Source organism: Ranitomeya variabilis, chromosome 8, assembly GCF_051348905.1.
Source record: "Ranitomeya variabilis isolate aRanVar5 chromosome 8, aRanVar5.hap1, whole genome shotgun sequence".
NCBI lineage: Eukaryota > Metazoa > Chordata > Amphibia > Anura > Dendrobatidae > Ranitomeya > Ranitomeya variabilis.
In genome coordinates this window covers 184389250-184402304 of record NC_135239.1, presented here as the reverse complement: position 1 = coordinate 184402304, position 13055 = coordinate 184389250, and the positions used below count along the sequence as shown (strand labels likewise).

The 13055-nt window shown below is 40.0% G+C and overlaps 1 protein-coding gene across 2 annotated transcripts in view; it reads left to right on the top strand.

Moving 5' to 3' along the window:
* Positions 1–13055, top strand: part of FGD3 (FYVE, RhoGEF and PH domain containing 3) — a 256971-nt gene that overhangs the window by 230298 nt on the left and 13618 nt on the right. For both annotated transcript variants that reach the window (XM_077278182.1, XM_077278183.1), the window contains exons 16-17: positions 5719–5841; positions 9727–9876. In XM_077278182.1, the coding sequence (XP_077134297.1) occupies positions 5719–5841; positions 9727–9876 (273 nt within the window). The remainder of the gene's footprint in view (positions 1–5718; positions 5842–9726; positions 9877–13055) is intronic.

Here is a 13055-nt window from a genome sequence, read left to right as displayed (position 1 = left end):
AATGAATTTTGCTTTTATTTGCTCTGAGGATGAATATTCATTCACTGCAGACATGTATAGTATATTTGTGGAGCTGTTTTATGGCTCCGTACTTCATCGTGTCTCTAAAAGCTGAGATGGCAACATAAATCTGTAGCAGTAATTCACTATGAAGACCGGATGATTTTTTGTTGTTTTTTCCCTAAACTTCTTCCAAAAGGAATAACCATTCTCTACGCAAATAGCCGTACAAGGGTTTTTGTTGTTTTTGTTGGACGAGTTTTACTTTTTAACGGCTGCATTTATTTTACCATATAATGTCCCGGAAAATCGGGAAAAGATTCCAAGGATGGTGAAAATGAGGAAAATAAAACCCAGCATTTTCTTTTTTGGGTTTGGTTTTTAAGGGGGGGTTCTTTGTGGAGTAATGATCCCGCGATGCGCGATTATGATTCTCCAGGTCAGTATGATCATGGTGATGCCAAACGCATCATTTTTCCTTTAATTTAAGTAATGAAAAAAAAATTTAAATTTTGGAGAGAAGAAAAAATTTCCAAGACCTGTAACATGTTTTCATTTTTTGGTTCATGGAGCTGTGTGAGATCTTGTTTTTTGCAGGGTAATCTGACCATTTTATTAACCTTATTTTGGGGTAGATACTATATTTTAATAGTTTATTACTGCAGTTTTCTGCGGCGATGTGTCGGCCCAAAACCTACAATTTGAGCTTTTCAATTCTTTTTTCTCTTTACACTTTTTACCAATCGTGTTGATTAATTTTATATTGTGATAAATTAAACATAAAAGTTTGATTTATCACAATATAAAATTAATCAACACGATTGCCTGGCTGATGCCGCATACCGGTATGTTTTTTTTTTTTTTTTAATTAGAAGATATTTTTTTTAAAAGGAGAAAAAGAGGAAGAACATATATATATATATATATATATATATATATATATATATATATATATATATATATATATATATATATATATATATATATATATATATATATATATATATATATATATATATATATATATACACACAGTGGGGCAAAAAAGTATTTAGTCATTCAGCAATAGTGCAAGTTCCACCACTTAAAAAGATGAGAGGCGTCTGTAATTTACATCATAGGTAGACCTCAACTATGGGAGACAAACTGAGAAAAAAAAAATCCAGAAAATCACATTGTCTGTTTTTTTTAATCATTTTATTTGCATATTATGGTGGAAAATAAGTATTTGGTCAGAAACAAACAATCAAGATTTCTGGCTCTCACAGACCTGTAACTTCTTCTTTAAGAGTCTCCTCTTTCCTCCACTCATTACCTGTAGTAATGGCACCTGTTTAAACTTGTTATCAGTATAAAAAGACACCTGTGCACACCCTCAAACAGTCTGACTCCAAACTCCACTATGGTGAAGCCCAAAGAGCTGTCAAAGGACACCAGAAACAAAATTGTAGCCCTGCACCAGGCTGGGAAGACTGAATCTGCAATAGCCAACCAGATTGGAGTGAAGAAATCAACAGTGGGAGCAATAATTAGAAAATGGAAGACATTCAAGACCACTGATGATCTCCCTCGATCTGGGGCTCCACGCAAAATCCCACCCCGTGGGGTCAGAATGATCACAAGAACGGTGAGCAACAATCCCAGAACCACGCGGGGGGACCTAGTGAATGAACTGCAGAGAGCTGGGACCAATGTAACAAGGCCTACCATAAGTAACACACTACGCCACCATGGACTCAGATCCTGCAGTGCCAGACGTGTCCCACTGCTTAAGCCAGTACATGTCCGGGCCCGTCTGAAGTTTGCTAGAGAGCATTTGGATGATCCAGAGGAGTTTTGGGAGAATGTCCTATGGTCTGATGAAACCAAACTGGAACTGTTTGGTAGAAACACAACTTGTCGTGTTTGGAGGAAAAAGAATACTGAGTTGCATCCATCAAACACCATACCTACTGTAAAGCATGGTGGTGGAAACATCATGCTTTGGGGCTGTTTCTCTGCAAAGGGGCCAGGACGACTGATCCGGGTACATGAAAGAATGAATGGGGCCATGTATCGTGAGATTTTGAGTGCAAACCTCCTTCCATCAGCAAGGGCATTGAAGATGAAACGTGGCTGGGTCTTTCAACATGACAATGATCCAAAGCACACCACCAGGGCAACGAAGGAGTGGCTTCGTAAGAAGCATTTGAAGGTCCTGGAGTGGCCTAGCCAGTCTCCAGATCTCAACCCTATAGAAAACCTTTGGAGGGAGTTGAAAGTCCGTGTTGCCAAGCGAAAAGCCAAAAACATCACTGCTCTAGAGGAGATCTGCATGGAGGAATGGGCCAAAATACCAACAACAGTGTGTGGCAACCTTGTGAAGACTTACAGAAAACGTTTGACCTCTGTCATTGCCAACAAAGGATATATTACAAAGTATTGAGATGAAATTTTGTTTCTGACCAAATACTTATTTTCCACCATAATATGCAAATAAAATGATAAAAAAACAGACAATGTGATTTTCTGGATTTTTTTGTCTCAGTTTGTCTCCCATAGTTGAGGTCTACCTATGATGTAAATTACAGACGCCTCTCATCTTTTTAAGTGGTGGAACTTGCACTATTGCTGACTGACTAAATACTTTTTTGCCCCACTGTATATATATAATAGCCTTTCTTGGCTTTTAATTTTTCCTCCTCAACTTCCAAGAGCTCTAACTTTTTTTTATTCTTCTGTCGATAGGGCTGTATCTTGTTTTTGCAGTATGAGCTGTAGTTTTTATCATTGCCATTTTGGAGTCCATTCAACATTCCGATCTTGCGGTGTTCCGTTTTTTTGTTGGGCGGGTAGGGGGAGTCGCAGTGCCCAATCAGTAGCCACGCTGCTATTATAACTTATTCATTCAGGTGTTCACCATATGGGATAATTATGATATTTGGACAGTTTCACACACGGCAATTTAATTTGTTTTTGTTTGTTCTTTATTTATTTTTTGGTGAAGAGTTGTGGTGATAAGAACTTGTAAATATATTTTTTATATTTTTCTTCTTCTTTTTTTGGTTCCATTTTTTTTTTCTTCTTTTTGTTCCTTTGGGGAATTTGATCCCGTGAAAACTTGATCACTTGTACAATTCACTGCCATTCTGTAATATTGAAGATTATTGTAAAATTGGCGTTTTCCTATGAAGCCCAAACACAGGACAGTCGTTAGGTCCCTTGGCTGCCATGACAATGCTGTTGGCACCCTGGTGGACGTCAGGAGGGAATCTCCCCATTTCCAACCCCTTTAAATGCTACTGTCACAATTGACCGTAGTATGCAAATAATTTAGCTGCAGTGTTTGGAGCTAGCGCCGATCACTGTAGTAAGTTGCTGGTGCTTTCTGCGTAACACAGCCGACATCCGCGCCGCATGGAGTGAGCTCAGCCTGTCTTATAGGCAGCGCACTGATACCTGGGCAGAGAGGGGCCCCAGGTGCTGTGGACCACCCAGGTTCACCTGGTGGTGGCATTGATCCTACCTACACCTAATATAGTTCCGCTCCCAGTTGTCACTCAACTTTTATTAAAAAAAAGAAGAATAGAAAGTTTTACAAAATGGCGGAGCAGTAAAATTTTGGCTTTTGTTGCATTTATTTTGCTCTTGATATGTGAAGATTGTCCTGTAGTGAATAAATAATGACTTTATTTTTCTTCGTTTATTGACCTCCCTAATTACTGGGGTTATATTGCCTATAAATTGTCATCGGTGACATTTTGTAGATTTTAGGTATAATAGGAATCCGACTAAATGTAGCCATGGTGATTGTACATATCCCTTTTCCCGCGTTCTGCCGAGCATCCATCTTACTCGGACGGATTACATTTCATCTCCCTCTTTTTGTGGCCCGTGACTCGTTACACATTAAAGTGACGGGTTTCGGGCCAGAGAGAATTGATGCATTGTAATAAGCAGAATGTACACGGCTGGCGGCACCATCCCCATAAAAAAATGGCATAAAAGTGTGGACTGCGATGGACGCCGAGCTTCGTATATCCTGTAGACCATACTCTACGGCGCTCGTTTTATGTATCCGTTATACTGTACGATGAATACCGCAAGGAGAAGAATGCAATTAAAGAGGACGTGGGCCAGTTCTATAAAGCCAGGGGTCACCCCTCAGTATTTCATCAAGGGGCCAAGAAATTTCAGATGGATACTATTTAATGTCGCAACATTTTTTAATCCGGTTGCATAGTTTCATTCAGGATCTTATCCTCAAATTTTTGCTGTCTCCTTTGAATCAGAATTATCAACAGACTTTATAGTAGTAGTAGTAGTAATGTATACATTAGTATGTGGACTTTTTAACTCTGCCCTTGCCCATCTAGTCTTTTTTTTTTCTATACCTCCTCAGTGTCCCCCCTCACTGCTAAGATCTCACATTGCTCAGTACAAGCTGCAGATGTCATTCAGGCTGGGAGAGCGGAGACTGAATACACTCATGAGCTCTCTTGCTCTGTAGCTTGTCTACTAAAGCACTCATTTGAAAAAACAGGATTATTCCGCAGCTCTAACATGGATTTTCAAAGTAATTACATCAGCCTCTTCAGGTGTAATAGATCTATTTAACAATGTTTGCTGTCCTTGTTGTGAAATATGTTGTCCGATATATTTTAAGCATTTTTTTTTACTCATTAAAGGGCTATCTCATGATTGCTCCCTCGCCTGCCAGCTTTCCTATTTGCTGGATCTGTGAGCTTTTGAACATATACAGACCTGGCCTGCACACTTTTGTACCACTGGTCTGAATTAAGCATTCTCAGATGCTGCAAGAAGAGGTAGCTTTGCATTTGCAGCATCAAAGGAGCACAGGGGAACTGAATCTGGCCGGGTCCAGCGATCTGGCCAAGTTTAGAGCAGCGCTTACAAGCTCTAAAGCAAAAAACTGGAATGTGAAAACTCCTGACCTTGGAAATAGGCCACCTTTGATAGACTGCAGGGTGAACGGTAACCTAGGCACTGAGCATTAAACTATAAAATTAAAGATTATTGGAGAAGATTTTTAACAGGAGATAAATTGCAAAGGTGCTTGTTTTTACAATAGTTTTGCAATTTTACCCATTTAATAAGATGAGAATAACTCTTTAAACCACTTATCTGGCTGTACGAAAACACAGCAGCGCTCATGTCCTACTGCTGATGTCCGGTTGAAGAAACAGCCGTACTTTCCATCAATCCCTTTTGCATTCGACACATCAAGTCACAATTGGGCAAAATTTACGTAAATTTGCAAAGAATAGTTGGTCGTATTCATTCAACGTCATTACCCTTTTAAGTAAAGAACATCAAAAGACTGTAACAATTTGGCATAGGAATGGTCACGGCTCACGACACTTCATTATGGGTAATTATTTCATACCAAAACTTGTCATGAAAAAAAGATACATGAGCGTAGGTATAGAGTTTGCAGAGGGTACGGTTGCACCCAGGACCTGGAGTTGGGGCGTAACTTGCACATCTGTTAGAGATCTCTAATAGTACTGATCTTCTCATATGGGCCAAAGGGATCTATTGGAAGCCTCTTAGGCTTCAGGGCCCGGGTGTGACTGTGCACCAATTGTAGTTACACCCCTGCCAGGAGTCAAAAAGACCCTTCTGGAGAGACCAATAAATCCAGATGATACAGTGGTTGGAGAACCTTTTACTTTGTGACTCGGGAGTTTTAGGTTATATGTATATTGTGTTTTTCAGCAAGAATCGTTTAGAAAATCGACCAAGATGAAACGTGAGAAAGAAAAGCAAAGCTGCAAAGGATGTGGAGAGACCTTCAACTCGATTACAAAGAGGCGACACCACTGCAAACAGTGCGGGGCGGTAAGTGTCTGTGCGCAACCGGAGCCTGCCTGTGGTCTGTTTCAATGGCTAAAGTGCTCCTTCCATTGATGGTGCACGTTTACTGCAGGGAGACACGTCCTACACATTTATTCCTTAATCCTTTCTGAAATTGAACTGTTTGGGCACTAAACCATCAATGCTGATTACACAAACTCTTTCCTTATGGATTTTGCTGTTGGCTAAATTACAGGAGGGAAGATCGGAGCGTCAGATATTCTCTAGTCTGTCAAGTGTTTCGATCAAAGAAGTAAAGCAATTTGCATCTAGTCTGTCTGTTATTCCCAATCTTAGCTTGGTTCTAAAAGGTTATTCTCAAGTTCTTTAAAGGGGTTGGTCACTACTTGTTTTATTTTTTATTGAAGCCATCAATATCTGACAGTGAGGGTACGACACTCGGCACCTCTGCTGATCAGCCGTTACCGGTGCCGGCTGAATGTTTTAGGATGTCAATGGAATACAGCATCTCCATCAAAATTATAGTGGCCGCAGCCGGATGCTGCAAATCCACCCCCAATTCATTAAAATATCTGTTGATTTGCAGTATCCGGCTGCGGCCATTATAGAAGTAATGGAGCTTCTGAAAAATTCCGTCCGGTAACAGTTGATCAGTCGGGTGCGGTTTGTTGCACACCACCAATCAAATACATGTCTTGAATAAAAAAAAAGTAATGGCCAACCTCTTTATTGGTTAAAATTGCAAAGTGCTTGTAAAAGCAAGCAATTTTGCAATATACGGTACTTTTTATTAAAAATCTTTGCTGTTCTCAAGAATAGAGGGATTTTGAATTTTAAAGTTTGCTGCTCATTGTCAAATGTACTGGCCACTGCTGCTGTCTAGCAGCTGTGACCAGTTTCCTATGCAGCAAGAGCAGCGCTTACAAGCTTTTCAATAGAGATGGTAAGCGCTGAACCTGGAGCAAACCCACACAAATACAGGGAGAACATACAAACTCCATGCAGATATTGTCCTTGGTGGGATTTGAACCCAGGACTCCAGCATTGCATTGATGACCACCCAGCCACCAAGCTGCCATCCTGCAGTGCTCTGTGCCAATGGCTGACACTGCTAAAAATACCTGGACTAGCCGGGCAGTGGAGATCAACTGCTTTGCCTCTCCTCTCCATTGCTGCTCCTGTTTCCTTGGACTCAGGACTCACCATCCCTTGTGTGGAGTTCCAGCATGTGGTGACGTCGCCCACCAGTCGGTGAGCTGGCACTTGCATGCATTGATGCAGCACTGCCAGAGCGGCGGCAGGTGTAGTTGACTTGTGCAAATTGGTGCTGACGTGGCGTAACTTGACCAGAAGCTCTGGCAAATCTGGTTATGTTTTCAGAAACCACTGAACTACCAACTTGAGCATGTGGGCCAAGCAAGGTATGTGTGTGAGCTTGCCAAGCTTCACAGCCACCACCAGGTTAGGGCCACTATCATACATGACCATGCCTGGTTGTAGGTTCAGCATGCGAGAGCCACAGATTTGTCTTGTCTGTTATCCTTTCAATAACTCTGCCACGGTGTGTGCTTTGTCTCTTAGACAAATTAACTTCAGCAGAGCCTGTTACCGCTTTGCTGAGGCAGTGCTGCAGAGCTCCCAGCCGATGCGAATGACGTGCTCTGAGATAGCACAATGGAGATGTAGGATGAAGAGGAGCAGGAGGGGGTGCTGGAACTGGTGTAGGAAGTGGAGGAACCCCTGATAGCAGTAGGGCCAGCAATCCTCGGTGTCGGTAGCACATGTGTTGTCCCAGGGTGGGACTCTGCCCCAGCCTCCACAATGTTCACCAAGTGTGCCGTCAGGGAAATGTAGCACCCCCTGGCCACAAGCACTTGTCCACGTATCGGTTGTTAAGTGAACAATTTCAGAACCATGTTGGTAAGGACACAAGTGCTGTTCCTGGACACGTGCTGGTACAAGGCTGGGATGCCACACTGGAAGAAATAATGGCGGCTGGGGACAGAGTACCAAGGGACCAAATTTGTACACCTGGAGCAGGACAATTTTTCTTTTTTTATTTAAAATGTACAAAATTTTACACAAAGCAGTTGAAACTGTATGAATGACAACAGTTATTTGAAACAAAAATACTTTGTGAACAGTATCAGGCCAAGTGTTTTTTAAACATTTTAAACTACCGTAATTTTTACACACTGCACCTTAAAATGTATGGATGCCTAATTGAATCCAGAAAAAAATTGAACTTTTTTTTTTTTTATTTAGATTTATGAACCACCGTACTGTAACACTAAGCACGTTAAATTGTATGGATGACAATATAGTACATTTTTTCACCCCCCAAAAAGAATGTGGTCACATTCAGCAGCTATATATTTAGCAATGGACTGCAAAGCCATAAGCCCTGCCTAGAAGCTGTATTCTGCCACTTTCCCTGGCAGAATACAGAATGTATCTGATACAAATAGAAAAGCACAAGATTAACCCTTAGAAGAACTGTTAGTATGTTGATTCAGCATCAGCACCAGTATCAACGCTAGAGGACTCAGATTAAACTGTGTACACACAGGCCTGGATAACTGCTTGCTCCCTCCAATCACACCTGTCCCTGAGCTGTGCAATTGCGTCAGTTGGTGGCGCAGGTTGTTTTATAACCTCTGATAATATCATGCGGCCAGCCTATCACAGTATTGAAACTACCAAGATGGCTACGGCATTACAGTGACCCCCATGTTTATTGGCTATTTAACAGGTGCCAAACATGGAGTGGGGGATTTGAGCTTCAAATCTGAGCACCAGACAATGCTCGTCAATTGCCGAGCACATCCGAGCACCCAGATACTCGAGTGATATCCGAATATCACAAAGCACGTTTGCTCATCCTTATTTACCATTGATTTATGCAAAAAAAATGTTTAAACAGCCAGTAACACTTAAAGGGAACCTGTCATCACGATAAATTACCGGCATTGTCATGTTGGCGCCATTATACTGATTAATGATACCTTGGTTGATGAAATCAGTCTTGTGGTTGTTATATAATCTGTATTTCAGTTTTTAGTTAATGGAATTCTCATGCTTTGGGGCGACCTGTGGGGAGGTCTCTTTTTGGTGCTCTGTTCTCATATTCATCCTCATGGGCTAAAATAACAGGTCAGTGAACCTTCAGTGACCTGCCTCCTGTTTTAAATATTGCGCTAGCGCAGTTTATATTGTGTTTTTTTTTTAAAGTTAACTTAAAATGGCGCCTGTGGCGGGGCATGCACGGTAGCATCTATCGTTTGCCAATAGATGGTACTGCGCATGCGCCGGTGGCGCAGTTTTGTTGGAGGAAAGCTGCAATCTATTTTTTTTTTCTTTTAACATTATGGCGCCACCGGTGGCGCATGTGCAGTAGAATCTCATCTATCAGCCAGCGATAGATGCTACTGTGCATGCGCCGCTGCTGCCATTTTGCTGTAGTTAATTTTTTTTTTATATTTTAAAGACCACAAAATGAACTGCACAAGAACAGTATTTAAAATAGAAAGAAGGTCAGTGAAGGTTCAGTGACCTCTCATTTAAGCCCATAAGGATGAATATGAGAAAAGAGAACCAAAAAAGCCCCGCCCACAGCCCTACCCACAACCCCGCCCCAAAGCACAAGAATCTCATTCACTGAAAACTACAAATAAAGATTAAACAACAACCACAAGACGGATTTCATCAACCAAGGTGTCATTTTATTCAGTATAACGGCACTGACCTGACACAATCCTGATGACAGGTTCACTTTAAAGGCTTTTACTCTTTTTTGTTAATTTAATAATTCTTCACTCATAGTTTACTTCTCATAATTTAGTTTGCTATAATTTATGTTGGTTCTATGTCAGTTCATCTAACAATGAGTTGATATTTTTCCGCTCACAGGTTATTTGTGCAAAGTGTTCTGAGTTCAAGCTGCTTGCAGAAAATGCACGAAATAATCGGGTTTGTAAAGACTGTTTTGCCTTGAGCTCTGCTCCGTGCAGTCCGGGGGGTGCTGATATCCCTGAAAATAAGAAGAAAACTAATCTAGAGGTAATCTTTCTGGAAGCCACTAACGGTATATTAATTAACGCAGTGTGATGTTATGGCGTCAGGCCAATAATAGAATTGCTTCTTGCAACTTCATTAGCCGCAGTCGTGTGACTACTTTCCATATCTGGTGGTTTTATTAACAAGTTGTAAAGACGAATGCCAAAACTAATGAACCACCATCATTAAAAAGAAAAAGTAAAAAAAATAAATAAATAAAAAAAAAAAAATTGGAACTTATTTTTTGGTGCTTTTTTTTTTTTTAAATAATATGTACCAAAATGAATGCAAAGGAAAAATGGAGGAGAAACCCAGAGGACCCAATTAGGACTGCAGGTGACCAATTAGTCACTGTGGATGGCGCTAGTTATTATGTTTGCCCTGGTTTTCAGCAATCTCTCATTATGCGGCTTCACCGCTGCGCTAACTGTATTATTCTCACCTCGGATAACCTTCATGATAACCTCGTTTTCCATTCTTTGCTGATCTAAGAAAAATCTTTTTCTCCTATGAGCAGTGCTGGAGAAAGCCAGCGCTCAGCCTTGACACTTCTTGGATACCTAGTAATGTATTGTTATGTGAAAACAAGACTAAGGATTGATTTTTATGCCCTAAATCTAAATGGGATGTGTCATCTGAAAATGACCTATTGCTTTATTTTTCTGTTACATGTACCGTATGTTTTTAAAAAAAATGTTTTGCAATTTTTTTTTTTTTAATATCATGATCTGTATGGCAAAAAAACCCCAAATCTTGTAGTTTCCTTATCAGCAGAGATAGGTCATAACCCTGTACACAGCTGATTACACAGGATGCATCACAATAGTATAATAATACTATGGATAGGTGATAACTTGCCGAGATGAGAGAAGCCCTTTAACCACTTTGCAACCATATAATTCAAATATACATCATATGGGTGACTGGCCCTTTAAGCATCATAGAAGACTGCTAATTTCACTCTATACTGCAAAACTGAAGTATTGTAGTATTATAGTACACTAGATCAAACCGTTGCAAGTTGAAGTCCCCTAGGGTGGCTAACAAAAAAAAAATTAGTAAAAAGTAATTTAAAAAATGTTAAAGAAATTAAGAACATAAACGATGCATTGCCCAACTTTCCAAATTCCAAAACTAAAGAAATGCAAAATGAACCTATTTTCACCGTGTCTGCAAAAGTCTGATCTAACAAAATATAAAATTATTTAACCAATACGACAAATGGCAAAAAAAAAATAATAGAGAAAATCCAGAATTCATCTCTATAAAAAGCAATCAAAAAGTCAAATGTAACCCAAAATGGTATCAATAAAAAGAATTGCCATGCAAAAAAATAAGCCATTACACAGCATTGTTGACAAAAAAGAAAAAAAATCAAAGTTCAGATTTTTTTGATTATAATAAATATATATATTTTTATGATTAAAAAAAGTAGAACTTTGTAAAAAAAAAAAAAAAAAATACAATATATATATTCAGACAATGACACAACAAGCCAGTTTCTCTTTTAATATAATTATCATATAATATATACGGTATGTAATATAATTGTATAAAAGAAAGATCCAGACGCGTAAGCAGGTGATGGCTAACCAACCAGACATTGTGAACATTGCTGGGAACAACTAAGATCCCACGCAGAACCCTCAAACTCCCAGTCCTCTGGTAGAGGACGCGAGAATGAGAAAGGACCACAAAGACCACCCCCATTGGGGAATGAGAAGGAAGTTTTCTTTTAAAATTTAAAAAGTGTGCAAAAAAAAAAAAAAAACAATTGATTTTTTTTTTTTCATAATTTCACCCAACTTGGACTTTTTCCCATCTTTCTGTACGAAAGGTGTCATTGATAACTAAAACTTCTCCTGCAGCAAAATTGTTCCCAGAAAAGAAACCAGTTTTGGCTTTTGGAAGTTGGGAAGGGAAAAAAAAGGTAAAGGGCAAAAGTGAAAAATAAATGAAAAATAACCAATATGGGTGATCATGATGGGGTTAATATCCGTCCTGCCTGCAGCGTGTAATATTTCCCGGGTTCTCGGTGCCATTGTCTTCCAGTAATTGTACTACAGATACGTTCCTCTTCGTTGCTTTTCTGGAATCATCCCGGCAGCTTGTACCGTGTAAACTTTTTGCAAACTTCATAAAGTCTTCTTGTAAGCAATACTTTTAATTGCTGGCTGTACGATGAAGTCACGCGCACCTCTCCCAAGCTTTTTATTGTGAAAATAAAAGATGTAAACTTCCACATCATGACTATAAAATGGAATGAAATTCCTACAGCGCCCTGGAGGCTTTTTTTCTAGAGGAAGAATTATGTTGATTTACTTGAAATTAGCAATTTGTGCATTTTTTTTTCTTGGAGCCATAAAATGTACGGTAAACTTCAAGCGCTTACTGTTTCCATAAGAAGAGGAGGCCTGGTGCAGAACACAATGGCACACAGCCCATTAGCTGATTAAACTGGATGTCTCTGCTGCCAGCTGGACGCCGCTATTCCCAAATGTATTATTAGATGGATCCGCTCTTCTGTATTGGAGAACTCTTTATACAATTCCCTACTAGGTTTCCATTATCGGAATCCGTCCTTTCCTGAGTGGGAGCATGGCAGCGAGATCAGATTCCCCAATACTACCCTTGGAGACTATGCAGAAATAATCAATAGTAAATGTGGAGGGCTTTTGGTGAATTCCACTTTCGAGCCTCTCCGCGGCATCGGCTAAATGAAGTAGGAGACACAGATGGATAGCCTCATCTTGTGGGATTACATTGTTTTGAACTTACAAGTCATGAACCGCTTATTCATCTCATAAAAAGGGTTTTCCGAGATTAGAAAAGGAACATTTCGTTTTTTTTTCCCCAGAAGCAGCCTTACTTTTGTCCAAGGACTCAGCTTAGTTTCGCAGCTCGGCTCTACTCAAGCAGATGGTCAATCACTTTCTATTACGTAGGGTGCTCGACCACCTAAGGATCCTTTTTCCTCCTAGTTCCTTAAAGAAGTTGTCCGAACTTAGGCTACAAGTCTGCAGTCACTCTAGGGGTTGTCCAAGACTGTAACATTAATGACCTCTCCTTAAAGGGAACTGGTCATATAAAGTAGGGTCAGCAGCACCTATACGACAGCATTCTAGAATGCAAAAATGCAAAGTCCCCAATACGCTCTGCATAACCTAAAAAATAGATTTTAT